Source organism: Desmodus rotundus, chromosome 6, assembly GCF_022682495.2.
Source record: "Desmodus rotundus isolate HL8 chromosome 6, HLdesRot8A.1, whole genome shotgun sequence".
Taxonomy (NCBI): Eukaryota; Metazoa; Chordata; class Mammalia; order Chiroptera; family Phyllostomidae; genus Desmodus; species Desmodus rotundus.
In genome coordinates this window covers 11,128,774-11,156,296 of record NC_071392.1, presented here as the reverse complement: position 1 = coordinate 11,156,296, position 27,523 = coordinate 11,128,774, and the positions used below count along the sequence as shown (strand labels likewise).

The window sequence follows — 27,523 nt, the reverse complement described above, 5'->3', positions numbered from 1 at the left end:
TGTTCAAGTTGCCAGAGACCGGGGCCTGTGGATTTGGTGTCCTAACAGAAGAGCAGAGAAGTTGCTGGGGAAGAGCATCTAAATAAAAATATTTCATTGGCCTTAGTGCTTCTACTTAGCAAGCCAACCCATAAATCCTGATTGTCAAGGTTGAAAAATGCAGTCTCTAAATGTACTTACTTTCCTCACACTCAGTGACTCTGGCAGAAAGGAGAATTAAGCTCAGCCCCATAATAGCTTTAGGGTCCGTAGATATCAGGGGCCAAATTCTCTCTTCTGTGACTCCCTCATCTAAAGCCATTCTTATTCCAAGCCTGATTGTTTCACCAGGCAGAATGTAGACGAATGGGAAGCTGTGTCCTCAAACTGAGACCTTCCTTGTTTACAGTGTGTGTAGCAGGGTTCAGAGGAGCCGTGCTTGTCTGGGCTCATCTCTCTGGGGTGGAGCCGGGTGTCTGGGGCACACTGTGGGACAGGCGTGTCTTGGCTGTGCCCTATATTGTTTTTATCAGCCCCATTATAATTTATTAAACACATGGGTAAATGCAAAGCAAGACCAGTTAGTGACAGCCCTGCCCTTAGATGGTATAAATGAGAGGAACGGAAATAAAGATACAGAGAACATTTTTTTAAGTCATAGTAAGTGAGTGGAGTTAAAAATGTGTCACTGGGTCCAGAACTGGGGTTTCGGATCTTTTTTTTTTTTGAAGAAAAATATGATTTTTTTAAATCAGTGGAAATAATGCATATTATTTTGGAAATGGCAAAATACATTTCTTTGCAAAACTTAACATCATTTCACTTACTCATTCACTCATCACTCAACAAACATTACCACATGCTATTGTGTGAAAATATACATTGACTAAATATATCTTTAATATCAATTAAATATACCTTTAATTTCAACAAAGAAAAGTACAACTAAAAGAAAATTACTAATTTGCAACATTGAGTCCCTTGGATGTCTCCATTTCTCTATGCACACACACATATTATATGTGTTATGTATATCACGCATATAACACAGATAATATACCATATATAGTATTATATACCATTTTGTGGTGTGTGTGTGTGTGTAGAGAATATCTGGAGAGATATAGTAAAATATTAGGTTTTTCCGCACGTAAGGATGATGGCAATTTAGTTCCTTTCCACCTATTTTTTTTTCTCGAATAAGTTAACCCTGATGAATAATTATGTTACAATTATAACACTTGCAGAATAAAATAATACAAGTTTAATCAAAATGTAGTTGTACTGCATTGGCTCTGACCATCTGTCCAGGCCCACCCGCACACACCACATTACTGAGCTCCTTTAATTCGTGTGTTCCCACTGGATTTAGGCCCCTGGTCAGAGGGACACCAGCACTGGGTCCAGAGAGGGAGGAAAGCAAGCCTGAGTGTCTGCTCTCCCAGCTCTGTCTATTAGCTGCCTCCTCTGCCCAGGGGTCACAGCCCCTGCCAGGTACCCTCTCCACACACTCTCTCCCCTCCCTTGGTCCTGCTCTCCTCCCTCTCCCCTGAATCCCCTTTTCTCTCATTCCTGTAAGCTGAGGGATGCTAACAGCTCCCTGCTGAAACTGGCCCCAGGGTACTTACTGCACTGTGGCTTCCCTGTACGCTGCCCACACCTTTGCAAATAGTTCCTTTATTAATCATTCCTCAAATTACCCATTTTGAGTGTGCCATCTGTGTCCCACTGGGACCCCAAGTGGTGCAGTAGTCAAACTCTCTAATTGAAATTGGACGTTTATCTGTAGCAGGTCTGCTCAGACTAGCTAAGGCGTCCATTTCTGCTTGGCTGGAGCACTCAAACAGGACCGTCTGAGGCAACAATGGAGTGCAGTGAGATTTTAGATATTAAGGAATGCAGAAGCTTCAGAAGATGAGTAATCATATAGGAAAATGAATTCATAAGTTTTTAAGAAGTATTTTAAAAACACGATGCCTAAGGGGGAAAAAAATCATAAAAAGCACTCCTTAGTGGTGAAAACAAGCAAGCAAACAAAAAAACCACAGAGCCATTAGACTTCTTTGTATATTTTTCTTTTCTCAGATTTTTACCGTGAGAGTAGGGATCAGAAATGGCCTGGTGCTTTTGGACTGGAGCGTGTGAGGGAGGGATGGAGGTTATGAGTGGGGAAGGGTGGATTAAGTAAGGGGCCTGCGGACTCGCGGAGGCAGAGCTGTCATTCCAAACAGAGGGGCAAGGCCTCAGATGTAGGCCTCATTGGGAGGTAATGTTAGAGCAGACATTTGGAAGAGGTGAGGGAGGGAGCTGTGAGGATAATGGGTAGAAGCCTTCCAGCCTACAGGAGCAGCGAGTGCCAAGGGTAGCTAGCAGAACATCAAGGAGGTCAGCCCGAGTCTGGAGCCAAGGGCATAAGGTAAGGAGTAGTAGGAAACGAGGTCACAGAAATGACAGGTGATATCTTGTAGGTGGAGGAGGTACCTTGTAGGCACTGAAAACATAGAAACTATCTCCCTTACCCCCATTGCACTTTTCTGGACCCCTAAGGATGTAGAAAACCCAACTTACTGCTAAGAAAAATTTTTAAAAATTTGCTCTTAATATTCAAACACGATTTCCAGAAGCTTCTTTGGAAACTGTCCTGTCCGTTGGTGGCCAGGGTCCCTGCACTACATGAAGAGTGCTGTTTGGTTTGCTATGGTCAAGTGAAAACTGTTATCTCTTTATACTAGGGTTTCATCAGAAAGACAGACAAACTCCCATCCATTTGCTCTGTTGCATTACAGAATTTGGGTTTGGCTCTAAGACTGCACAAACGCTGGGAGCTATGATTCAGTGTGCTTGGAAGCAATGGCCACTCAAGAGTACTTGTTCTCCAATAAACAGCCACTTCCCAGGGTAGAAATGTGCTGCTTAATTCATATCGATCATTAGAACAGCACAGCAGTAACTCACGTTTGTGAAGTGCTGAACAATTTACAAAGGAGGGCCATTCACGGCGAGCCACCTGACGGGTTCCGCCAGAAGTGCGATGACGTGCCCGCGCGCTCATTCTCCATTGTTTCAGAGAAGGAAGTCTATCTTGTAGCACATTTTCCTTCTCACTGAAGATCACATTTCTATTTTATGTTAAGAGCCTAATGTTGCCAAATATTCAGGAATGCAGATGCCTAACCAAGGCTCCAGGCAGGGGAGTTTTCAAGCAAATTCATCTTTGCGGCCAGCCCTACCCGCCAGTTTTTCTGGCCAGGAGAGAAGAGCTGAGGAAGGGAGGGCTTGGGAGAGGGAAAGGCAAAGGAAAGCCTCTTCTCAGACCTGTAGTATATCATTAGCAGCTTTTAAGAGAGTGCTATGTTTATATTTCTCGTCATTAAGTAAGTATTTGATTCTCTTTGAAACGCTGAAGAAATAGACCCTCAGCACCCCTGTGGTACTTTTATATGCACTCTGATTTTAAGTAACTTTACATTTTCTGGTAGGGAAGGGAGAGAAATTTGTTTAGTAACCCTAGAATGGGCCATTTGCCTCTTGCATGACTATCCTGGGTTCTCGGTGTGACTTCTCGGCATTTTGCTGTGTGCTCAGCCTCCCCTTCATGGTATTAAAGACCGTGTTCTTCCCTGGGCAACACGGGAGTGTGATTGTGCTAATGCCATCGGTGCCATCCACTTCCCTTCCGCACACTGGCCTCAGGACCCCGGTTCCTGGCTTGTTTTTAATCATTTTGCTTCAGCTTTTCCTGTCTTGGTTTCCAGTTACTTAGGAAGTCTCATCTTGCCTCACTTCAGCCAGTGGCTCTGGTTTGAGTAGACCAAACACATGGCAATTTGAGGTGCTATATTCTAGCCTCTGTGTGTTGATATGACTTATGAGGACTTAAATCAGCAAATGCTATCTCTTTGTATCTCAGGCTTAACATTTCCGCGTGCCCAACTTAGGCAAGAAGAAATTGTACACTGATTGTTCTTTTTTCCCATATCGTCACCTCAGAAGTCCTCATTCATTTATTTATTCTGTCAGTGGTCATTCAGTTCCATGCCCGGCGCTGAGCTAGACAGGAGTGATAGAAGACAAGACGGGCACTGTCTCTTCCTTCCTGGAATTTATAATGTGATGAATGGGAAATAATGATAACAATTCCCCTTTGGGACACATGCTGTAAAGGAAAGGATTGGGGGTGCTGAGGTGGAAAATGACACGGGGGACATCTTTAGTTCCGTAGTGACGTTGGGAAGATGAGCCTGAGATGAAGAGAGTAAGGCAGTTTTTCTGAGAGTGAGGAAATGTCAGAGAGACAGCAAGGTTGAAGGATAATATGTTATGTTATTAAAGTTCTTTTCAAGCCATTTCTGGGCCTTAACTCCAAGGGTCAAAGAAAGCAAGGATGTACTTTCCTGTTTTGGACTTGAACAAACACTATCCATCAACCAACAAATTTATTGCCTAAAGGATAGGATTCCGCTAGGCAGAAAGGAAGCGAAGACATTCCGGGCCTAGGGAAACGTACCTGCCAAAGTGTAAGGGTGAGGATTTGAACTCATGAGTTGTGTAGTGCGTAGAAAAGGGTGGCTGGAGTGGAGGGTTTGGACAGCGGACGAGGGTGAGAGGTGGGACTGAATCATAGACCCTTCAGGCAAAGCTGTGAGTGGGCTTTAGTAAATAAAGGGGAACTCTGGGAGGCTTCAGAGTTGAGGAGTGACATTAGGGAAGTGCTGATTTGTACCACATAATTAGACAGTGGGGTCTGGAGTGGTCTGGGAGGGACCAGAAAGACTGGAACCCCGGAGAGCTGCAGGAAGCTATTGTGTGATGGGGAAAGGAGGTGATAAAGCTCTGGAACTTGGGGGACAGTGAAGAAAAGGCAGATGTGGGGATCATTATGAAGGCAACATCAACAGACTGGAGAATTAAACAAGATCGTGTGCTTAATGGTGGAGCTTGGATGAAAACTCGGAGCTGCTGGCTGGCCCTTTGCCCTTCAGCCCATAGCCTAATCAGCTCTGGATGATATGTCTCTCTCTTCCTGCTTCTATTGTGTGCGTGTGTGTGAAGGTATTTTTCAGGTTCATTTGTTTTTCATCCCCATCTTTCCCTACATGTCCGTATTCCGTCTGACCCGTAGGACTTATAGGAAAGCACTTGTTTTCTTTTTCCACAGCACTAGTCACACTTTCTATATATTTACTCTGCAAGCATCTGTGTGACAGGCATTCTACTAGGCCTGGAGGACAATGGCATGAAATCAGACTCTGTTCCTGTAGTCAAAGTGTTCACGGCCAGAAGGGCAAAACTGATCTTAAAAATAGGTAAACATACCAACGTGTTCTAGGAGCTTTGAGAGAAGTATGTATGGAGAAGTAGGATGGAGGACAAAGGAGTGGTTAATTAATTCTACCTAGTGGAGAAGTAGCATTAGCCTTGGTAGTAATCATGATAATAGCAATGATAATTATAATAATGGCCACTAACATTTATTGGACATTTAATGTGTTCACCATTGCACTAAACTCTGTATTTATATTACTTAAGTAACCATTATAAAAATCGTACATGTTAGGGTTGTTACTATTTAAAAAATAAAAAACTGTAGCCAAGAGAAGCTACAAGCTTCTTCAGGATCACACACCATTCAATGAACTGAATATTCACTGAGGAGTTGGATTTATTGCGTAGGTACGGAGTGCATTTCACGAAGATGCTGGCTGTTCCCTGAAGAACGTGGGTTTGCCGTGCTCCAAGTTTACTGGAGTAATCACTCATGGAAACAAGCCATGCTCCCTCCGGAGCGGTGGACAAGGCCTTGTGGGAGCACAGAGCAGGGAACAACTATTGGGACCAGAAGGAGTTGAAGGAGGCTCCACAGAGGAGGAAGTATCAGAGCTGGGCCCTGACTGACTGCAAAGAAGACGTATTAGGTGCAAAGGCAAAAAGAGGCATGAAATGGTGTGGAGTAGTCTACAAGCATTGAGGTCTGTGTGTGTGAGCAGTAAAGGGGGTGGTGATAGGGAGGATGGGTTGCCAGGAAGTGATGTGGGAAACATTGACTGGGGCCAGATTGTAAAAGATTGAAGTCAATGTGGAGGCATATTTAGGAGGTAATGGATGGCCAGCAAAAGTCTTTAAGTAGATTGGCTCCATGATAGAATGTGCATTATTTTGAAAGAAGAGTCTCTGTTTTTCTCATTAATTGTTTTGTTTTTATTTTTAATTAAATCTATTGGGGTAGCATTTGTTAATAAAATTATATAGGTTTCAAGTGAACAATTCTATAGTACATCGTCTGTGTATTGCATTGTGTGTTTACCACCCAAAGTCAAGTCTCCTTCCATCACCATATATTTGACCCTCTTTATTGTTTCCCTCCACTCACCCCTCTTTCCCTTTGGTAGCCACCATACTCTTGTCTGTGTCTATGAGTTTTTGTTTATTTGTTTGTCTTATTTGCTCAGTTGTGGCTTTTAGTTTTATATTTCACATGTGAGTAAAATCATATGGTTCTTGATTCTTGAGAAATGAGGAACCTTACCAGTGAGCACCGAGTGCAATATCATTTTCAGTAGCATTAGACTAGTTTCTAGCTTTCAGGATACCCGTAGAAGCATCAGCCACAGAAATGTGCCCAACTCCAATTCAAGTCACCTGAATGAAGTAACACCATTTGCTTCCTTTTAACTCAGATGATTATATCTAGTAGAAGCAGCCAAGACAATAAAGTGACAGACAAGAGCAGAAACACGGACACTCCAAGGCACTGAGAATCTGAACAGGAAGGAGCAGGATGTTTGAGAGACACCCAAAAATTGTTTCTCACAGTCAAGGGTGGCAACTGAGAAGACGTTTATTGTTTTGAGCATTTTACTGCAGTATTAAATGAATAGCTATAAAATGCTTACAGGGATGGTTCTGGGCTCCGCTGCCTGAAACCCAGTATTAGAAAAGATGACAGAGGTCTGGGATTGGAGGAGAGTCTAACTGCTCTGTATCCGCAGACTCAAGTCTAGAGCCCCACTGGTGTGGGGTCAGGGGCTGCTGCCTGGAAATGCGGGAGTAGGCTAAGGCCACCGAGAGTCCCATCAGTGTGTGAGCTGCCTTTCTGCCCACGCGAGAGAATCTGTCTTGAAAGCTGAACTTGATCCAAACATCAGAGAAATGACCGTTCTCAGGTTTTCCCTGAGCTCTTGGAACTCCTGAGGAAGGTGAACTAACATCAAAGAGTTAGCACATGAGGGTTTCTTGTTGTCTGTTTGTTTTAGCAGTTTGATAAAAAGTATTGTTCGTCACTCTTTGAAGTACAGCTTTCCCTCCCAATTCCTAATCTGCCCTCATTCGTTATAAACCAGTCTAGAGATGCCTATGTAGGCAACATGATCTTAAGACAAGAGTCTCTAATCAATCACTTTGAAATGAATGCATGGTGCATTCTCAGGCTTTTCTAGGCATGAAGATGGTGGTGATGACATTGATCCAGATTAGTGGTATGACAGATACATTGTAATTTTCGGGATCACATGCCAGCATCAATGAATAACTTCTTTTAATGTTCATAGAAAAGGTATCAGGTGCAGACATTTCTTACCATGTTGCTTTCGACTAGAAAATATTTTTACAGTGAGACTATAGAGGCAGTGTGGCTTAGTAGATAAGAACCTGCCCTCTGAAGCCAAACTGCCTAAATCTGAGCTCCTCTGCTTGTTGGCTGTGTGACTTTGGGCAAGTCACTTAACCTCTCTGTTCCTCAGTTTCCACATCTTTAAAATAGGGGTGATAATCATACCTACCTCCTAGACTGATATAAAGATTAAATTTTCTGGTATATGATAATGCTGTATATGTGTTAAATATTACTAATAATATTGCTATTAATATCAGTCATGGGGAATAGCCACCCAAAATGAACCAGTACTCCCTGAGCTTCACATTCTGAATTTTACTTAAAAAGAAAAAAAAGAAAAAAAAAGAAGTACACACTTGCTGTGAGGCGCTATGCTGGAACATCTGCTGTCTCCCGTGATGCTCACCACAAGCCTGGCCATTGGAAGAGTATCTCCACCTAAAGATGAGGAAGGTATGGCTCGGAGAACCAGAATAACATGCCTCAGATGATATGGAGTTGATGTGAATTTGATCCTGATTTCAGTACTCATGCTTGCTTTCTGTACCTTGGGTCCTCTTAGAATTTTCCAGGAATGAGCAGCAAACTCTGAAAAAGCAGAATTTAAATGTGCAGATCAGGGCTGCAGCTTTGATAGTGCCCTATGCTCTCCTTTCCCTTCCCCTCCTGCAGAGGTTGCCTGAGATGCTTTCCTATCTTACATTGTCCATCTTGCACTGTGACTATGCTAAGGAGAATGCTCTGGAGAGACAGGCAGCCTGCATGGCCCCTGATCTCCCCAGCCCACCTGCTGTGTGTGCTCCAATACCTCACTGTCTCCTCTGTCATGGGGTGGCCTAGCCTTCATAGGATTCAAAATACCCATACTAGTACTGCCCCAGAAAAGAGGAGTCGGGACCCCCTAGCATCCTTTCTGTACCTCCAGAGAGCCTAATATCTCCCAGAAGGTTAGAACAGAACCTTTGTTATTCTGTGAATGTCTCAGATATCTTTTGGATGCAGTTCATGGATGTTTACATCGGAAAAGTTCTGAAAGTCTTCGTAACTGCCTGGGCATCATTAAGATGCAGACAATTTCAAGATTGCACAACTCAACTTGTAAACGCATGTTGGGATGACCCTGGCTCTTTATAGAGAAACCCATAAAGTCTCCACACCTTGGCAGTTGGAGAGACCAAAGATTTTAAGATAACATTTTGGGCCCTTATGGGAATCCACATCACTTTTCCTGTATGCTCCAACCTTCACTTTCATTTCTGGGCCACTTCTCTTCATCCTTCATTACCACACCCTGAAATTATAGTTATTTGTAAGAACACGGATGTATATTCATATGTATCAGGTTGTTTTTTTGCATATTGTATTCCAAGTCCATGCATGCAGAAAGACAATTACTATCTACCTCAAGCTCACTGGTATGCAATCAGGACTCATTATTTCCCTGGTTCTCATCCCATTCACACCCTTTATGTCTCAGAACAACAATGAATGGAGGGCAAGGGACATGAAGCGGGGAGAATTCAAAGGACATGTGGAGAAATCTGAACCAAATTGGGAGAGACTTGGTTGAAGATAGTTTGTCTGTAGAGCTTTTGTCTTTGATGTTGGAGAAATTGTACTTTTTACTAGATACATTTCTTGATTCCTGATCCCTTGGGTCTGGCAGAAAGCTGTAATTTTCAGAAGGTTAATTTCTGCAAAAGCTTATGGTTATGGAGGGAAAAAAAATCAATGTTTCTAGGCTCATGAATCAGTGTCTAAAAAGTCTGTGTGGATATGTAGTGTCTCATAAAATGTAATATAGGAAGAGACTTACGGGGTATGAGAGCTGGAAGAGGTCATGGAGACCACGAGGTCCAACCCCCTGTTTTTCTCAGTGAGCCTGTGGGGCCCAGGGAAGGTGAATGATTTATCTAGGTTACATGGCTACCAGGAGGGGCAGAGCGACGGGACTAGAAGAGACCTCCTAAGGCCTAAGCCAGTGTATTTTCAACATTATCACATATTAGTAATCATTTGGAAGCATTCAAGCCAGAGTATAAACCATGTATCATAAATGAGAGAATCTTAGCAATGAAAGAGACCTTGGAGGTCATCTAGTGCCACCTCCCTTCCGGTACAAGAATCTTCTTGGTGACATCCTTGACAGACGGCCACTAGTCTCCACTGGTCTAACTTTGATGCCAGAGGCTCAGGACTTTACAAGGCAACTTGGTTTGTCTTTGGACATTGCTATATATTGGAAAATTTATCCCAACAAAAGGTCAAATTTATATTTTTGAAGTATCCATCTGGAAGGAGTGAGGGCGGCCAGAGGTGACTAGCATGGCATTAGTCATGGGGTGGAGTCTACTCTTTTTTTTCATCTCAAAATGAGGATCGTGATGCCTACTTTGTAAGGTCACTCACTGTAAGGATTAGAAGTGCGGTTTTTAAAACACCTATCAAAGTGGCTGCTTCAAAACAGGAACTCACATTGTAGTTATTATTGGCTTGTATCACCATGATCCCATTTTTTGAAGTTATGGCTGCTGGAGCAACAGATAGCACATTTAATCATGCAAATATTTGAAGGCAGTTATGGCCCTCTAAGTCTTCTCTTCTTTAGACTAAATATTCCCCAATTCTTCTAGCATTCTTCCTGTAATGCATCTCGGATGCCTTCATTGCTCTCATTCCCTCCTGTTTGTCAATTTCCCCCGTCAATGTGGTCGCCAAATGTGGTCAGCTCAACGTGCTCTACAGGGGAGTAATTACTTCCCGTGATCTGGACATCGCACTTGTCTTACAGCAACGTAGATTTATGTTAGCGTTCTTGGAGGCCAGATCACACAGTTGGCCCACGTGAAATCCGAGTCTACTATCCAGAACATTAGCTATGCCTCCCAACACGTGTCAACTGCAGAGTTGACAAGCACAATTTTTACATCTTCATCCAAGCTGTTGATAAACATGTTGAACAAGAAGGGGCCAAAGGCTGAACTTTGAGGAGCACCCTGGCCCTTCTGGGCATGTTGACATCCATCCACTGGTTCGTGACATTGTTTCACCAGCTCCAAATCTACACACCAATACCAGAGAAATAACTCGGAGAGGTAGAATCATTCTTCGTGTTTTTGAAATTGGATGTTTAATTTATCCAAGGTAAAATGCCATTCTTTTATCATTGAAGACAGGTTTTGTACCCATAATTGGGAAAATGTGAACTCAGAAAATAATTTCATGTTTGAGTTACTATGTAATGCTTCAAGAACAACAATCATTTCTTCTTAATATGAAATGATAATGCTTGCCTAATTGTTTATTTTTCCACAATGTTTTGAAATTACCCTGTGGATATGGGGAAGGAGGCTGGAGAATTGCAGATTTCATGTGGTGGAGAAAGGAGGTCATTGAAGAATTGGAATATAACTTCCAGAAGCCTTTTCTATCTCTGGTGGAGGTCACAGAGACAGAGAGGGTGGTCATGGGGGAGGGTATTAGGTATTTTCCTAGATAGTCTTTTCTATTCTTTATAATGATTCTCAGAGAAGATCCTCAAACTGTTCTTGGGGAAAAGACGTACTTCCTTCTAGCTTTTAACACGCTTTACTCTGAAGAAATGAAACCAATTTATTTGTACTGCAGCACAAATCAGCTTTTCTTGGTTTTCATGGTGGAGATAGAGAATGGTTATTGCCCTCATTTGAGCCAAAGTGCTTAGACTTGAAGCTCACCTATTGGTATTTTTCTCCAAAAGCTTACTTAGTATTTTGTCAAAATACTAAATTTACTGTCTGTGTGCTGTGTTGGTGGCTTTCTTCTTAATCCTGATAGTAGGTATTTCTCTAGCCTATAATCAAACAAGTACCTTAACACCTTAAACTGTATTATTGTGTACATACTTTGAGATTTTGAGGTAAATAGACAAGAAGTTAGCACGCTAACACATTACACAGGGAATAAAAGATAGGATTTCATCATTGTGAGTGTTCTAGGAATGTTATTTTATGTTACTCATTCGCTCCATATTTATCGAACACCAACTATATGCCAGGCACTGACCAGGGCAACGGAGACACAGTGGGGAGTAGCATCAGATTTAACCCCTTCTCTCATTGTCCTTATGGTCTAGAGGAAGAAACAGATACTAATGAAATAATCAAAAACACTCGTCAAACTGTGAAACTTGTACAAAGGAGAGGGAGATGCTACCCATCATTGGAGAGGTCAGGGAAAGCTTCTTCATGAGATGCTTATCTGATACCTCCTGTCAGAGGAAAGAGCTCAGGCAATGGAAAAGAGCCTCTTCCAAGGCTCTGTGCTGAAATGAAGCATGGTCAGTTTGAGGACCGGAAAATTCCAGGAAGTCGGACAAAGTCACAGGAATCAAGCGTGACAGTGGTGTGAGATGAGCTGGGACGGTGGGATGGTCCCATATAGCCTTCGGAGGTCATACAGAGTGCTGTCAGTGTCTTCTAAACCACGGGAAGCATTTAAAAAGCTGGGGTTTGGGGACATAAGGGGAGTTGCAGAGACATGATGTGTTTGCCCTTTGAGAAGATCACTGTGATTATGAAATGGCAAAGAGGAAGAAGGGAAGCAAGAGTGAGTTTCGGGAGACCAGCTGGGAGACCACTGCCTGGTCCAGGAAAGGAGATGGTGCTGGTCGGGTGCAGGTCAGTGGAAGGATAAATGGGAGGACAGAAAGAGATACAGGGTGCTCAAGTTGAATTTGAAGTATTTGTGGACTGCATATGGGGTGATAGAAAAGAGATGTCAAAGGTAACTCAAGGAGAGGTCACAGATTTTATATTCTTGTTTGTGAATTTAAAAATTATTACTTAAAAAATTAAATCATGCAGCTTTATTGATAACCTTTGGGAGCACAGTACAACAGAAGTAAGTCTAAAAAGAGAGTCAGGGACTGTTAAGACAAAGTAGGTGACTGAGCAAGTATCACTGAGGATCCAAACAATGGAAAAAGATAATACTTGAACTTGTTTACTTCATCAAGACCTCATTAATACCCAGGATAGTAAGTTTGCTAAGGTTCACTTTCAAAGGAAATAACACAATTATTTTTATTTTCATTATTTTTAGTTCAATTCTCTCTATCTCTAGATCCTGTAAAGAGAACTCAGCCACGTCCCTGCGCTGCCAGCCCCACACAAATCACCACTTCCTTTCATCTTACTTTAACCAACCACAATATTTTCCCACATCAGAAAAGCCTTCCAGTATATGAGAGGAGCTTTTGGACTGTGTGTGTATGTGTAAGGCTGTTCATGCCTCTGGGAGCCCACGACAACACAGTCAGCTCACAGTCTAAGCCAGGTGCCCAGTTTCCATCTGGACGCCTGACAAACTGTGTGGTCAGGAGTTGGAAATCAGAAACCTGGCAAAGGTGCAATGTGATGGACACAACCACCCCAAGTACCGTGTATGTTATCACCATCATTTAACACGTAGAGCAGGAAATCCTGCTCTTTACAGAAGAACTTCAAAGAACCACTTCTAGTTCTCCTGGGTAACATTTACTTTTCTCTTTGCTAACCCCAAAGTACATGCAGATATATATTTTTTTTTCCTCCAGTATATTACTAGTGACACTTCATTTCTTTCCTGCCATCCTCAACCCGATGTCCAGCTGACCTCTCGAATTTCCCTGCTCTCCTAGGCTGCAGCACTGTCCCTAGCAGTTCACAGAGGCCATGTGCTTCCTCTGCTGTGCCCTGCGCTTCCTCTGTCTTTTCTAGGTTCTGAATTTTTCACGTTTTTGTCCCACCATGTCGATCAGTCCTTCTCAGCCTCAGTATGGATACTTCCAACTAGAAAGAGTTGTTTTTTAAGCCAGATTTATCTTGTGTATTTTACCTTACTTTTGAATTTTAAACAAAGAAAGCTTCACTCAAGTCATCAGAAATAAATCCTAGGTTCCTTAAGTGACCTAGAAGTCTCCTGTTTTCCCTTTACTAGTTTATTTATGCAGTGCAGTATTTACTGAATGCCTACTGTGCTCCAGCACCATGAGATGGCACCGTGGGCACAAACATTCTACATTCTAGAGGAAAAGACAATGAACAAGCCAACAGGCAATCAATTGTTATTCTGTATTCGGTGATTTCATGAAATTTTTATGGATTGACTTTTTGCAAATACAGCCAAAGCTGCAACCCTTGCTCTTGTGTCATTGGATCTCAGACACCCCATTATCTATTCCAAGCATCCTTCCTCCCCAGGCTGTTGGGCTTGGGTCATGGGTACGCTGATTATGATTTGGAAAAGTGGTAGTTTCCTGGGGGGAAAAATTAGTAGTTGGCCTCTCTTATAGGACTGAAAAAGAAAAAACAACCCAGTATGCTTGTCACTCAAAGCAACATGCTGAATGGCTCTTCACTAAATCACAGAATTATGCACATACCACAGAAATCATTTTCAAATGCCATATATATCACATCGAGTCGCTAAGCGTCCCTGATGTAAACCTCACATCAGGGTGGCGGCAGAGTGACTAGTGAACTTCAAGGTGTTTTCTTATGTGCTTTCCTCTTAGGATGAGTAGTTATTTTTCATCTTCTCATAGTTGTAAGTTATAGCAAGATGAATGGTCCAATGGTTTGCCAGAAGCCATAACTCTCTACTTAGTTGACATGACTAGATTCCCAGTTTTGGCCTTTGAGAGCTGGAGTGTAGGATAAAACCTTGATTTTTTTCCCCTGACCTTTCTCCTCTGTCTTCTCTGGGCAGAGTATCTCGATGCATAATGCAGTTGGCGGGGCCATGGCAGGGCCCGGAGCTCACCAGCTTGGCAGCACCCGGATGCCCAACCACGACACCGGCGTTGTGATTCAGCAAGCCATGCCGTCACCCCAGTCCAGCTCTGTCATCACACAAGCACCTTCCACCAATCGCCAGATCGGGTAAGGAGGCCTCCTCAGCTGTCTCTGGGGCCTGACTGGAGCTCAGAGAACATTCTGGATTTTTCTCTTGTTTCTAGTGCTTGGACTGGATGAGACAGAAGTTGGTTTCCCTGGCCAGTGTGTTATTATCTGGCTGGGGTGATGTTTTTGATGGAGAAGGAGGAGGAGTGTCTGTTTGGTAGATGCTGTTTGACTCTGACTTGGGGGGAATAGCAAGTCATTCTGTGTCATTGTTTCTTCAAAGAAGAGTCGTGAATACTAAGATGACTGCAGGGAACTCCATGGGTGTTATGGAGACCGCAGCATAGTTCTCAAGACACATACTTGAGGATGGTGGAAAGCAGTTTCTCCCCCATCTCTGTACTGGTCCACACTCATTCCTGGAGTAGACAACTCCAGGTCTTCCTTTGTAAAAAAGATAATACTGAGGCATTGGTAGAATGGGTAGAATGGTCCCAGACACTCTGTATTATGGGATGGAAAGAGGTCTCACTTCTGAGTATCATGTCATAGCTCTAGCGCTTGCCACTCACAGTGTGGTCTGAGGACCAGCCGCGTGGGCATGACTCAGGAGCTTCTTAGAAATGCAGAATCTCTGGCCCAGCTTCCTTATCTCCAGAATGAGGATGATGTCTCTCCTTTCCACCCTCACAAGAGTAGGATGAAGAGGAAATAAAAGATTTATGAGCACACAAGTTCTTAGGAAGAAAAGATAACCACTTAAGCCAAAGAGCTATGATAAATTTATATTTGTTGGATGCTGAAAACTGGTTGGTCTGTGTTCCCAGAGCTCTCTGTTTAAGACAGGAAAGGGAGCCTGCTGTGTTTGGGATATGCACCAAAGTTTAGTCTGAATATTCAGTTAAATATTGGGCATGGTGATTCTTAAAACACTGGAAGCTGTTCCACAATTTGTTAGTCTGTCTTTCCCCCTTGTTTTCCATGGTTGTGAGAATTCCTGACCCAGGAGTGAGCCCTGGGGAGAGCGCTGGCTTACTGCCCCTTCACGTGCTCTGGAAGCGCACTTCCTCTCACGTTTCTCAGCTTATCGGGATCGGCTGTGACGTGCGAAGACCCACCTTAGCAAATGAGAGTTGAGGGTGATGACAATTCTGTGAGTTTGCTTTGGGTGCATTCGGTGTCCTGTTCAAGAAACAGAAAAGTAATCCGGCCATTTGAAGGCTCGGCTTTGTTTGGAGAAGCCAACACTAAATTAGCAAGTGTCTCTGTTAAAGATTTCTTTTCTTCTCAAATGACTATGGGAGCAAATGTTGCCATCCTGTAAAGCAAGAACCTGTAATACACTAAGAGGGTGGAGTGCCTTCGTCAAAGACAGCTTCTAAATCTCAAGGGACTCCTTCACTCTAGTGGCTTGGCTTTGGGCAGACAATTCACAGTTAGGCCAGCTAATTATAATTATTTTATTTTTCTTTCAAGGGGAAAAAAACATAAAATGTGCTCGAGTTTACTAGCAGTTTTACGGCATTCCTTCTCCCCTGGAGTTCTGTTGCCTCCCCCCACCAGCCCCCAACTACCCTCTTGCAGGCCCTGAGTTTTCAGCCATTGTCAGTACAATGCTGGTGTTTGTGCAAAGTCTGCTAAGGGTTAGTGCCGAATTCTAAGATGGATGTTGATTCTGTGGATAATTTACCCAGCGGGCCCAGGGCCGAACAGTCGGGTGACATTTCTAGGCTGTGTCTCTAGGCCTGGGTGGGTGGGGGTGTGTCTCTGGTAGTTGTGACCTCCTAACCCACTCCATTTTCCCATTTATTCCCAGTCCTGGGGTGGTGTGTGTCTCTCCTGGTGCATTCTAGGAGATAATTGTCACTTAGAGGACTCTGTCTCTCTGCCAGACTGGAGGGAGGCTGTTTCTTTTCTTCAGATCCTTCCCTGTCGTGCTTACCATGTTGATTTCAACCCACACATCCTGTCATTTCCATTTTCCCCATGTGACCCATCCAGAGCCTTGCCCGGATGATCGTGGGGGCTCAGCAAGGAACAAGCCAACCCGTCTCACCAGTGGATTCAGAATGAAACTCTAGGTGGTAACATTTGGGGATGGTTGACTCTTTTATTTCTCTCAGCAAAGAGGAAATGAGTACTTACTTTAAAACACGAGTTCCCTCTGGAGACTATGTCTTTAAATGAGCATTTGAAATTGCAGATAGTTTTTTTTTTTTTTTTGAGGCTGCACAGAACCATATTGTAGTAATATTCTGATTTTTATCACAACCTCAAATATTTAAGTGTCAAAATCTGGCCAAGCCACCTGCAAATGTTTGCCATGGCAAGTGGCCAACAAAAACAGCAAACAGCAATGAAAGTCTTCATTCAGGCTCTGCACTTAAGCTGCATCCAGCCAGAGGGGCTGGGACCCACCTGTGCCCACGCACAGTGCTCTTTTGCTGTGGCCAGTGGGTGTGTTCACGACTGGAAACTTGTGGAGAGGGAGGGGGCCGCCTGTCTCCCGCTCCCCGTCTTTCCTTTCCTTCTACCAGTGCTCAGCTTCTGCTGCCAACCCCACGTTGCTCTCCTTTCTGCCCCCTCCTTCATGCTGTGTTTAAGCTTAGAGGCTTGAATATATTGGGAGTGGTACTGACGGGGAGGAGCTGGGAAATGGGAGCAGTGTCAATTCTCAGGGAGAGTTTGGGGAACAAAGCATGCATCCTTTTGAGCCCTCGGTTTTCATACTTCCTGAGCAGGCACTGAGCTGCAGTTGACCAAAATGGGTGGAAATGCAAAAATTGGAAGAAATAAGGTTAACAGTAGAGAGATAAGCAACCTGGGCAACTTTGTTCCACCCTTTGCATGCTTTACCATGCCCTTTGCCCGGTTCTGTCAAAGTAGTGCTGTTATCCCAATAGAAACTGGACGTAAGTATAAATATCCCAAATTGCACTTGTGTGGTTAGGCAGGCTAGAAAAACACACAGCACTAGAGAGTGTGGGAGGCATCCCCAAACTAGTGACTACTTGTGCATGTCAAACTGGCAGACGCTCTGTCAGGAAGAGTGTCTTTGGCTGATTGATGGTAGCATTTTAGGAGATAAGTTTTCCAGATGGGGAAAAAAAGGAGTGAGGCATGGGCTGTGGGGGAGACAAGTGAGACAGAAAATGAGCATGTGTTAAATATAGATGAAATCGATTCAGCCTTGGACCAAATATGTGGCAGATTCCAAGATCTCCACTCTAGTCATTTTTATTAGATATCATGTAACAGGCTCATTAATTCAGGATCAAGCCAGCAAAGCCTGGGGAAATGGTAGATGAGCAGGTAGTGGTAGCATAAACTCTCTGTCTCCTTTCACGTGAGACAGTTTTGTAGGAGCCAATAATCAGTTGAGTAGGTGGCTATGATCTTGATAGATCCCGGCTTTCCTGAAGAAGTCTATTTCCCTTTATGGAGTAAATGAGTGGGTAACTCATGATCAGTGATTCTTTAGGAGAGCAATGAGGATAACAGGGAGTGTAGAGTTCTGTAAGAATAGATATCAGTACTGAGTTCTGACAGGTTATGGGAGGCACTGCCAAAATAGCCCATACATTTTCTTCCTGTATTTAAAATGTTCTAAAAATTTAATTCTCTGTGTGGATTGAACAAATATATAAGATGGTTAGATTATTGGTGAAAATTATTTGGCAATAATTGTTTACCACGGGACCATAATATGTCTAACACCAGAATATACCAATGTTCCTACCAGGACTGATATTTGGAAGGAAGATATCTGGCCCATTGCAGCATATTCTAGTTAGTCTACCAGGAAACCTGAGAATATGTTCAACAGTGAGCATATGTGAAACCATTTATGTATGTAACCTCCCCCTGATTTTATGCGCATTAGTCCTGGAATATACATGTCCATGTGATGTGTAGGCATGTGAGCTATTTGGTCATAAACTCTATTTGCGTGGGGCTGTAGTTAGGCATTATAAATCTAACACTCAACCAGAAATTTATATAAAATATTATCAAAGCAAATCTTATTTTAGGAAAAAAATAAAAAGAAGCTGATATTCGTCATAAATTTTACCTTTTTCTGTGCTTCTCTCTTTCTTTTCTCTTCGCAATCCCTGACACCGTGTGCTGTACAGAATCTCAGGTAGAGCTCAATGGACATGACCAAGGAACATTATCATAATAATATTAATAACAAAATCCTTATTACATCTTAGAATTTGTTGGTGTCAAAAGCAAGGCGACCTTTCCTATCGGGGACAGTGATGTGGCTTTGTTTTATGAGTCAGCATTGCTTAGTCCATTGGGATGGGAATGTTCACTGATTCAAGGGTTTCTGTGTCATTGTTGCCCTGAAAAAAAAAAAAAAACCCAAAAGAAAAGAGAAAGCTCAGGAAATGATGCCGTCACAGAAAGGCACAGCTTAAAGAAGACTTAAATAATAGTAAGCGGCTTAGAGTGTAAGAATACGCTTGCTCTGTAAACGTACAGGTGTATGAATCAATTATTGAGAGTTTTCTTAAACTCCACAAACCAGCTGAGCGTGGTTAATAAGACTGCCAACCACAGACGGCTGTCACTGCCCAGCACAAGCTACACAAGCGACATCCAGGCCAACCTTCTTCCTGTGGAGGCAACAGGCCAGCAGGTCATCTCTGGCCCATAGCCCTTCCCCAGGATGGCTTGAAGCCCCTTCTGAGTAATTCAGACCAGAAGCCATGATTTCCTGCTTTGTGTTTTGCTGAATATCATGGCTATGAACATTGCTTTATTGTTAGAAAGTTGCTGGATATTTCGCAGCCCTGAGAACATTTACGAGGGCCCTTCAGGGGGATGCTTTCTGGGCGGGTTGATGGACTTCACCATATGGCTCCCGTTAAATCCCATGCAGAGCCTTCAGAAATTACCTCTGACACGGGGGCCGGCAGCCTTCCACTCATGGAGTTTTATGTGTGGAACGAAACATTAAGTACTGATACTTGAGGAAATATAAGGTTTCTTAACATTCAGAAGTTGTAATGCCACATGGTATTGTGGCCAGATGAAGGGGCAGAGCCAGAACATCAGAGCATAGAGCTGTGTATTCCAAGAAGCGGAAAATGACCCCTCTCTCCTCTCTGAACCTGGCTTTCCCTCTGATTCCACAGGCAAACCTAGTATGTTTGAGGACCCCAGCTCCTCACCTGGAACACAGCAAGGCTGGTATCTTAGTCAGCTGAGACTGCTATAACAAAATACCATAGGCCCAGCTGCTTTAACAACAAACATTTATTTCTCACAGTAGTGAAGGCTGAAAAGTCCAAGGTTAAGGTGCTGGCAGGTTCAGTTCTTGGTTTGGAACCTCTTCCTTCCTTGCAGATGGCTGCCATCTCATGTACTCCCATGACCTCTGTGTATGTGTGTGTGTATGCATATGTAGAGAGAGAGGAGGAGAATGTATGTGCTCTGGTTTCTCTTCCTCTTCTTATGAGGACACTATGGGAGCTACACCTTCATGACCTCATCTAAACCTGATTACCTTCCAAAGTCCCCCACGTCCCAATACCATCACATGAGGTTCAGGGGCTTCAGTATATGAATGAGGTGAGGCACAAACATTCAGTCCATGAGAGCTAGTTTACTTAGGAGAGAAAGTTGAAGATTAGTCCTCAATGGCTCAAGGTTTTGATTTAAAAAATCCCTTGATTAGCAGGCTGATACCGAAGGGAAGGAAGGAAGCTACCATTTACCCAATATCTACCATGTGGTAGGCACTGATATAGTTTTACATGTTGTTTCCTGTAATTCTCCAAGAGCCCAGAGTGGTCAATATTATATTCTCCATTTTTATTGCCCAAAGAGAAGTAATTTGTCTGAAGTCATTCAGCCAGGGACTTGAGCTGAGTTTTGAACGTAGGTCTGTTGGACTCCAAAGCACATGTTTTCCCCATGCGCCTGCCGGTGGCAACCCCAGTGCCGTGGTTCACGGACACATGAGCATGTCTGACCATTTGGGAGAATTATCTACGCACAGGAATCGGCTAACGCTCAGTGTATCTGGTTACAGTGCGAAGAGCGTCTGTGCTTTCACACACCTGCGTGCTGGTCAAGGGCAGAGAAGGACACTGAGTTGCCAGCAGCTGCTTCAGTCCTTCACGAGAAATATATTGGAGTTCCCTGGCCCTCAGGGAAGGGAGATCAGGGACTGTCAGGCACATGAATATAGAGAGTGGACCTGTACATTGGAGGTCTTCTGGCCAAATTCCCTCGTTTTTGAGAAAACCAAAGTCATCACAGAGAGCGACCACCTCTTCTGCTCCACATTTAGCTTCTTGGTTTGCAGGGAGAGCCTATGCCCTGCCTGGATGAAGTGTGACTTCCAGACTTATTCTGATTCTTGCTGTGGATAGGTGGCTTTGCCTGTGACCTCCTCTTGGAGGAAGATTTTATCTTACAAACACAAGCCCTGCTCACAGAATTCCAGAATCTTCCATACAAGTGTTTCTATGCATAATCCAACCCCATTTTTAGAACAGATAAGCACAGATAAGGGTCTGCTTCTAGAGCAAATAGCCCATGATTATTTAGTTTGTGTCTACTGTAAATCTAGACACTAACTAAAGGCATGTCTGGAGAAATGAGCTTGATAAATCAGAGCTGGCCCTTTGGAACCGAGAGTACACTTTGCTCTTTTGAAGATTGAGCATGTCCAAGCTACATGGCAGTGTCCCAGTGGGCATTTCTGATTATTTGTAGCTTTCATATTCTTAAATACCACCTGTCTCATAAAGTGTAAATAACTCTCTATGGGTGATTGACAAGTACCATAGGTTCTGAGTTAAGACAGAAGGACTGTTTTAGAAATTTGCAGATGGGCCATGGTGCCTATTACATATCCCATGTATTCATATGATGGGACATTTTGGAAGTCAAAAAATCATTGATTCAACAGATTTTCTCATGAGTTTTTCAATTTTATTAGGCCAAATGGATTTTCTATACCATCATTTTTTAACATTCTCTCTTACGAGGATTTAGTTAAAGGTTATACAAAGTCTATGGACATTTTACCTTTGGTTGGATAAGAATAGCACATACACAATCAGTTTTGTCTTGGATATTGGATATAGAGGCAATCCTTGATTGGGGAACCCTATTTCAATAAGGCCGTGCAAAGCCACTGACTGAGAAATGGGGAGTTATGGCTGGCAGTTCTGACTCTACCACTCAAAAGCTCTGGGACGTTAAAACAGGCCCCTTGACCGAACTGGGCCCTCCTTTCCATCTTATAAAAAGAAAGATTCACACTAAACTGTCTAGTAAGTACTCTCTTCTAGCTTTAGGAACAAATTTGTTTTCTTATCATGACCAACATTCTACCACACACTGTATGGTTGATATGAATTGTAGAAGAAGAAATTCCATAAAACAGATACATTCACATTTAGCAGGAAATCTAGTAATCTATTTGCCAAGTATGTTGTGCTTTTGGTACAGATCAACATAAAATTCTTGTAGAGTAATAAACATTCTTAATGGCACCAGGCACATTTAAAAGAATTTGGAGTTTTATAGTTTTCCCCCCTTTGGCAAAGTGTATTTTGGCTGGTGAATAGGCCAGGAAAGTCTGTAAAATGATAGGACTCTTATGAGTGTGGGGTAGAGACATGCTGGAATGTGCTTGGGTTGCTTTTGCAGGGGTGCAGATCTTTGCAGAGAACAGATGGCCCCACACATCTTTGAAATGCCAGAAATGACTTCCTGAATAACCATATACCCATCAGATATTGGTTCAGATATGGTAATTCACAAGCCAAATGCACACACTTTACAGCTGACCTTCAGTCTATTATTTTCAGTCCATAGAACCCAGAAACATTTTCTACACAAATAATCAGAATGACAACTGCAACAACAAACACCCGTCTTCAAGTCCAAGCCACTGAACACTCGCCAAACACAAAATGTCATTCTTAGAACCTGCAGGGGCTGGAGGCCAAGCCTGCGGCAGATTCTGAGATTACTGTGTAGCGTGATGTTTCCTCCGACTTTTCCCAGTGTCTTGCTCAAATTGAGTACCTGGAGAGAGAAGCAACAGAGAGTTTGATTAAAGAAGAACAGAGGTGGTTTCCACTGCAGCATCATTTGGGCGGTGTGGGTGGAGCCACTTTGATGAACCTGCAAACTCAGTGAAGCCCAAGTCTACCTCTCAAGTCTACCTCGTTCTAGAGCCACGTGTTGAGCCAGACTACATTGTTAATGACAAAACTAAACAAAAACACAGCTTTATAAATGCACGTTCCAAATGGGAGCCTCTCTGAAACACTGAAAGAATGAATTTTAAAAAATGATCCGAACTAGATTGTGTACTGTTAAAGAAGACTGGGGAATTTTAACGTCAGCATCCGAAATGAAAATTGTCTGTGTGTGTGTGTACACATTTCATAATATTTTGCTTTACTAAAACATGATTTAGGCCATTTGACATGTATATAATCTTATTCAAAACTCTCGAAGAGTTTTTCCAGATGTATTCTGTGTATTCTGTATAACTTGGTTTTCATAATGCCCCGAATGCCCCTTATAACCTCCCTCTACATGACAACAGGCTATGGCAGCCCCTTGGAACTGCTTTTAAAGAACAGCCATAGTGACCAACAAGTCTGATAAGATTCAGAAAGAAAAACTCATGCAGATTCAGATTAGCCCCTTCCCCCAATTTTCATAAAATTAAAACAATTCCTCATTATCTAGAAAATGACCCTTTGGTTGATGGATTATGTTTTCAGGAGGAGCTACTTTATTTCTCTGACACCTTGGCATCATTGGTATGTGAGGGGAGATACTGAAGTGCTGATGCTGATGTCCCTGGATAGTGGTGACAGCCAAATCCCAGAGTCGAGGAGAGAGTGTCAGCTCAGGTGGTGCGGAGGAGGGTGAACATCCTAGAAAATGGGCTGTGCGCAGTGCTGGCCACAGGCTTGGGGCTTCACCAAGGAAGGCTTTGATCGCCTAGGAAATTCTGATTTATAGCTGATTTATAGCTGTAGTGGAATGGGGGTGGGAGGGCTCTCACCTGACTTTCCTTCCTTTGTCCCTCCTTCCCTCCCTCTTTTCCTTCCACCTCTCCTAGAAAAAAAAAAGGAGGAATGTGCCAAATTATTCATGTCTGTCATTTTGCCATGGCTCTGGCTAAAGTCTGGAATTGGAGAAAGTTTAAAACTTTTAAGTATAAGGGAAATGAGATGTGTGTGTGTGTGTGATGTCAATTACTAGACATGTCCCGATCCCCGCTCATTGTATGGATCGTTGCTATTTATTTAATTTAGCTCTGTAGTCAAGCTCTTTGCAGGGAACTAGAGGGGTGAGTTTGTCCAGATTGCTTTTGGCAAATGTGTGTGTGTGTGTGTGTGTGTGTGAGAGAGAGAGAGAGTTTTCTAAAAAAAAAAATGTGTGTGAAACTTTGGCTGTTCCACCGAAGCCACAGACAGCCAACCTTATATTGAGTCCACCGCGTTCCATAATTATTATTGCCATTAGGAATAATTATTATTTGCTTCGTTGAGTTGGCAGTTTGGAGCCTGCCTGACACAAAGGCTTCTCGCAGGAGCCGTGTCACACAAAGGACTGAGCCATCACCCACAAGTGCTTCAACATGTTTGGGCAACATCCTTCTCTTGGTTCACTTCATTGGGTTTCCTACACATTGAGCTTCAAACTGAATGAAAAGTTCATCAGATACAAAACCAGCATGAATGAGAACCAGCACTTGGAAAGCTTTTTTTGATGGGATGCTGGAATTCTTGGCTTTTCTCAAGTCGGGAGATGAGAGTTCTTTTTATGCTGCTGCATTCCTTTAATTACAGATAGAAACATAAATGAGGAGATGGGTCTTCAGTGAGAGGCTGGGCTTGAAGTGGCAAGAGAGGGAGATGAAGAACAGGCAAAACACCCAGTGGAAAAGCAGAGCGATTTTTCCGTGGGCAGCATATTTACAACCTTAACTTCATGTTTTCCTATTTTGTTTGCCTCCTTGCACACAAACTCTCCAGGCTCCACATTCTGCATTGTTCCCCTCCCCCCCCCCCCTTTGCCTTTTCAATTTGAAATAACTGCCACAGGTATCCCCACACCCGTCTTAGAGACCTCAGGTAGGGTGCAGCCAGGTGCTCTGAGCCAGTGTTGTGCTCACAGAAGAAGCTGGGCCTGGCAAAAATGCTCCCCACGTCGGGACAGAGAACAGAGCAGGACACGATACTCTTCCAGAAGTTCGTTTTCCCATAAGGCTTTGTTGGCTCCTTGCCAAGGTCTGTACCAGTCACTTAAAGAGAATAGCACACACCCTTAAGTGTGGGTGTCTGTTCGCTCCCTTTAACCTCTCCCTCTCAGGGTGATCTTTGTAGCAAAAGCGGCTGGATCTGAAGAAAGAAAAGAAAAAAAGCACAGCCTGCAGTGGATGCATCAAACCCAAAACAATTGAGTGAATGTCAGCCTTGTCTCCACAGACACCCAAACAGTCTGTCCTCCATCCCAAAGCCAACTGTGATTCCTGGACAGGGTCAGAGAAGACCAGCGTGCCGTTGCTGGGCAGAAGGGGAGGCACCATGCCTGCGTAACAAGTATCCCTCAGTCAGTCAGGAATGGAGGCAACTGGGTACACACCTCCTCCCAGATGTGGTGCCCAGATGGGGTGAGTGACAAGCCTCCCTGAAAAGAGACTTCTTTTATTCTTATACTTTCATTAAATGGGTTCCTTGGGTGAATGCCCCTGTACAAATAAGAAACAAATGAAGGTTTCACTGCAGTGATTTCCAGGGATTTGTGGTCCTGGATATTACATGTAGGAACGCTGTTTAGAGGAAGACTGTTACAGGGCAGCCTGCCTCTCTGCATCTGTGCTGTCAGAAGAGATGGCACCATGGAACCATAAAGAAAAGGAGCCCTGCACTTTCTCAGTAGTCGTAAAGCCTGTCTGCAGGCTCGATTTTCTGCGAGTGTAGAATTCCTGCTTTTGCCATTTGTTCTAAGAATTGAGGGACAGAGAAAGGTGAGAGAAATGGTTCCCACTGGCATGGAGTTTAATAAAGATGGACCTTCAGTTTGCTCATCTTTAGTGGTAACCTTCACAAGGAACCACGCTTTTACAAAGCTGCGTGGAGTCAGTTGTTTATATCAGTCCTTAATCATCATTGTTCCTTTTCTGATTCAGAGATGCTGTTGTACCAAGTCTTTTTTAGTCCTATGATAGGAAGTGCTTGTTTTAATGGTATTTCTACAGAAAGCACTTGGTCCTTCATGTTTTCATAATGGATTTCTCTGGAGAGCTGGGCGTTTTCCAAAGTTTAATTGTTATATTGGTTTTTATAGTGATGAGCCTGATGTTTCCTCTATTAAAAGCTGTCTCTCCATTAATTGACTTAATATCGGGCCCTTTCCTATAGTAGAGCAATGAAAAGAGCTGGCGAATTCTGTTAATTGTTCCAGAATGAGGAGTGTGGTGAGTCTGGGGGGGCCTCCAGACCGAGCTGGGTACTCTCAGAGCCTGGAGCCACATTAGATGGCCGACTCTGAGGGAAAAGGCTGATGGCACGGTCTGGCATAGGACAGCACTAGGGACACAGCTGTTTTCCCAGCTGCACAGAGATTTTCCCTTCAAATGAAAGCTGTGGCTGCCTGGTCTAGAAGAGGAGCAGGTAATGTGATGTCCACATGCCATGTTATAAAGACCAGTTATTAGAATCAGGGCAGCTAGAATCTACTAAACTGGGCTCTGCAGAGCCTGCTTTGGGGCTGTCAAAAATGAGGGGGCATGGAGATCAGCCAGCAGGGCACCCCACCTCCCAGGCCACTTCACCCAGAGCAGCTCCGTGTGTTTATTTCACTGAGTTTCTCCATAAGCATTAATTTGAACAAAGAGTTCTGTAGCAGGGAAAAAGTTTGGAAACTCCAGAATCAGGAGATTATTTTCTCTCTTCTTATGGTGAGAGCAAAAAGTGAATTCTTGGGCAGGCTTACGCAGGTACCATCCTGAAGACCAGTTTCCTGGGCAACTAGCGATACCGTTGTCATTGCGGGAGCAGATGAGATTGGAGGGGCGAGCTGTGGTTTCTGAAGTGACAGGAGTTTCTGGAGACTAAAACATGAAAGAACTTTTAGCAATTGGATGGGAGGGAAGGAAATTGTCAAAAGAAAACTATACAGACTTCACGGGAATCTGTGCATTTTAATCTCTCAGGAAAAGGTAGAACAACAGCCACAAAGGGTAGTGTGTTATTTCCATTCACTCTTTCGGGCAGAATGCACCGACACTGTGGTCCCCAGGTCAGAGGGCCCGAGACCCAGGTGGGCCAGGGAGGCAGCACGCATAGACTGAGAACCCCAGACACCTTTGCCTTGCCTCCGCCTCCCCCGCCCCCCTTCAGTCTGCAGCCCTCCCTTCTTTCTCGGTTTCAGTTCAGCTCTCCAGATTTCACTATTATTTTTTTCTCTCTTCACAATTTCACCTCTCCCACAGCCCAGGCCGAACTGTGCCTCTCTGCACACACACCGAGAGGAACATAATGCCTGCTTCCTTGGAGGCCTCCTCCCCAAGGCTCAGCCCCTAGGACAACCCCCTACTTCTTCCTTCTTCACAGGCGCAACAGGTCCTCTTTTCTAGGAAAGACTCAGTTATTTCCATCTCTAACTACTGTGTACGTGTTGTTGTGAATCAAATTGCACGCCCCCAAAGAGCTATGTGGAAGTCTTAACCCCTGGTACCTCTAAATGTGACGTTATTTGGAAATCGGATCTTTGCGGATGTAATCACGTTAAGATGACGTCATGCTGGATTAGAGAAGGCCTTAAACCCAATGACTGGTGTCCTTACGAGACGCCCATGTGATGGCAGAGGCAGAGGTCTCAGTGATGCATGTTCAAGCCCAGGAAGGACAAGTTCACCAGCCACTGCCTGAAGCTAGAACAGGTTCCCCTTCAGAGCCTCCAGAAGAAACCAGCCCTGCCTCCTCCTTGATTTCAGGCTTCTAGCCTCCAGAACTTTGTGAAAATAACTTTCTGTTGTTTCCCAACCACCCAGTCTGTGGCAGTCAGTTAC

The 27,523-nt window shown here is 43.6% G+C and overlaps 1 protein-coding gene across 2 annotated transcripts in view; it reads left to right on the top strand.

Moving 5' to 3' along the window:
* The window catches only part of CREB5 (cAMP responsive element binding protein 5), a 374,435-nt gene that overhangs the window by 133,704 nt on the left and 213,208 nt on the right, over positions 1–27,523 (top strand). For both annotated transcript variants that reach the window (XM_053927053.1, XM_024562990.3), the window contains one exon: positions 14,321–14,493. In XM_053927053.1, the coding sequence (XP_053783028.1) occupies positions 14,321–14,493 (173 nt within the window). The remainder of the gene's footprint in view (positions 1–14,320; positions 14,494–27,523) is intronic.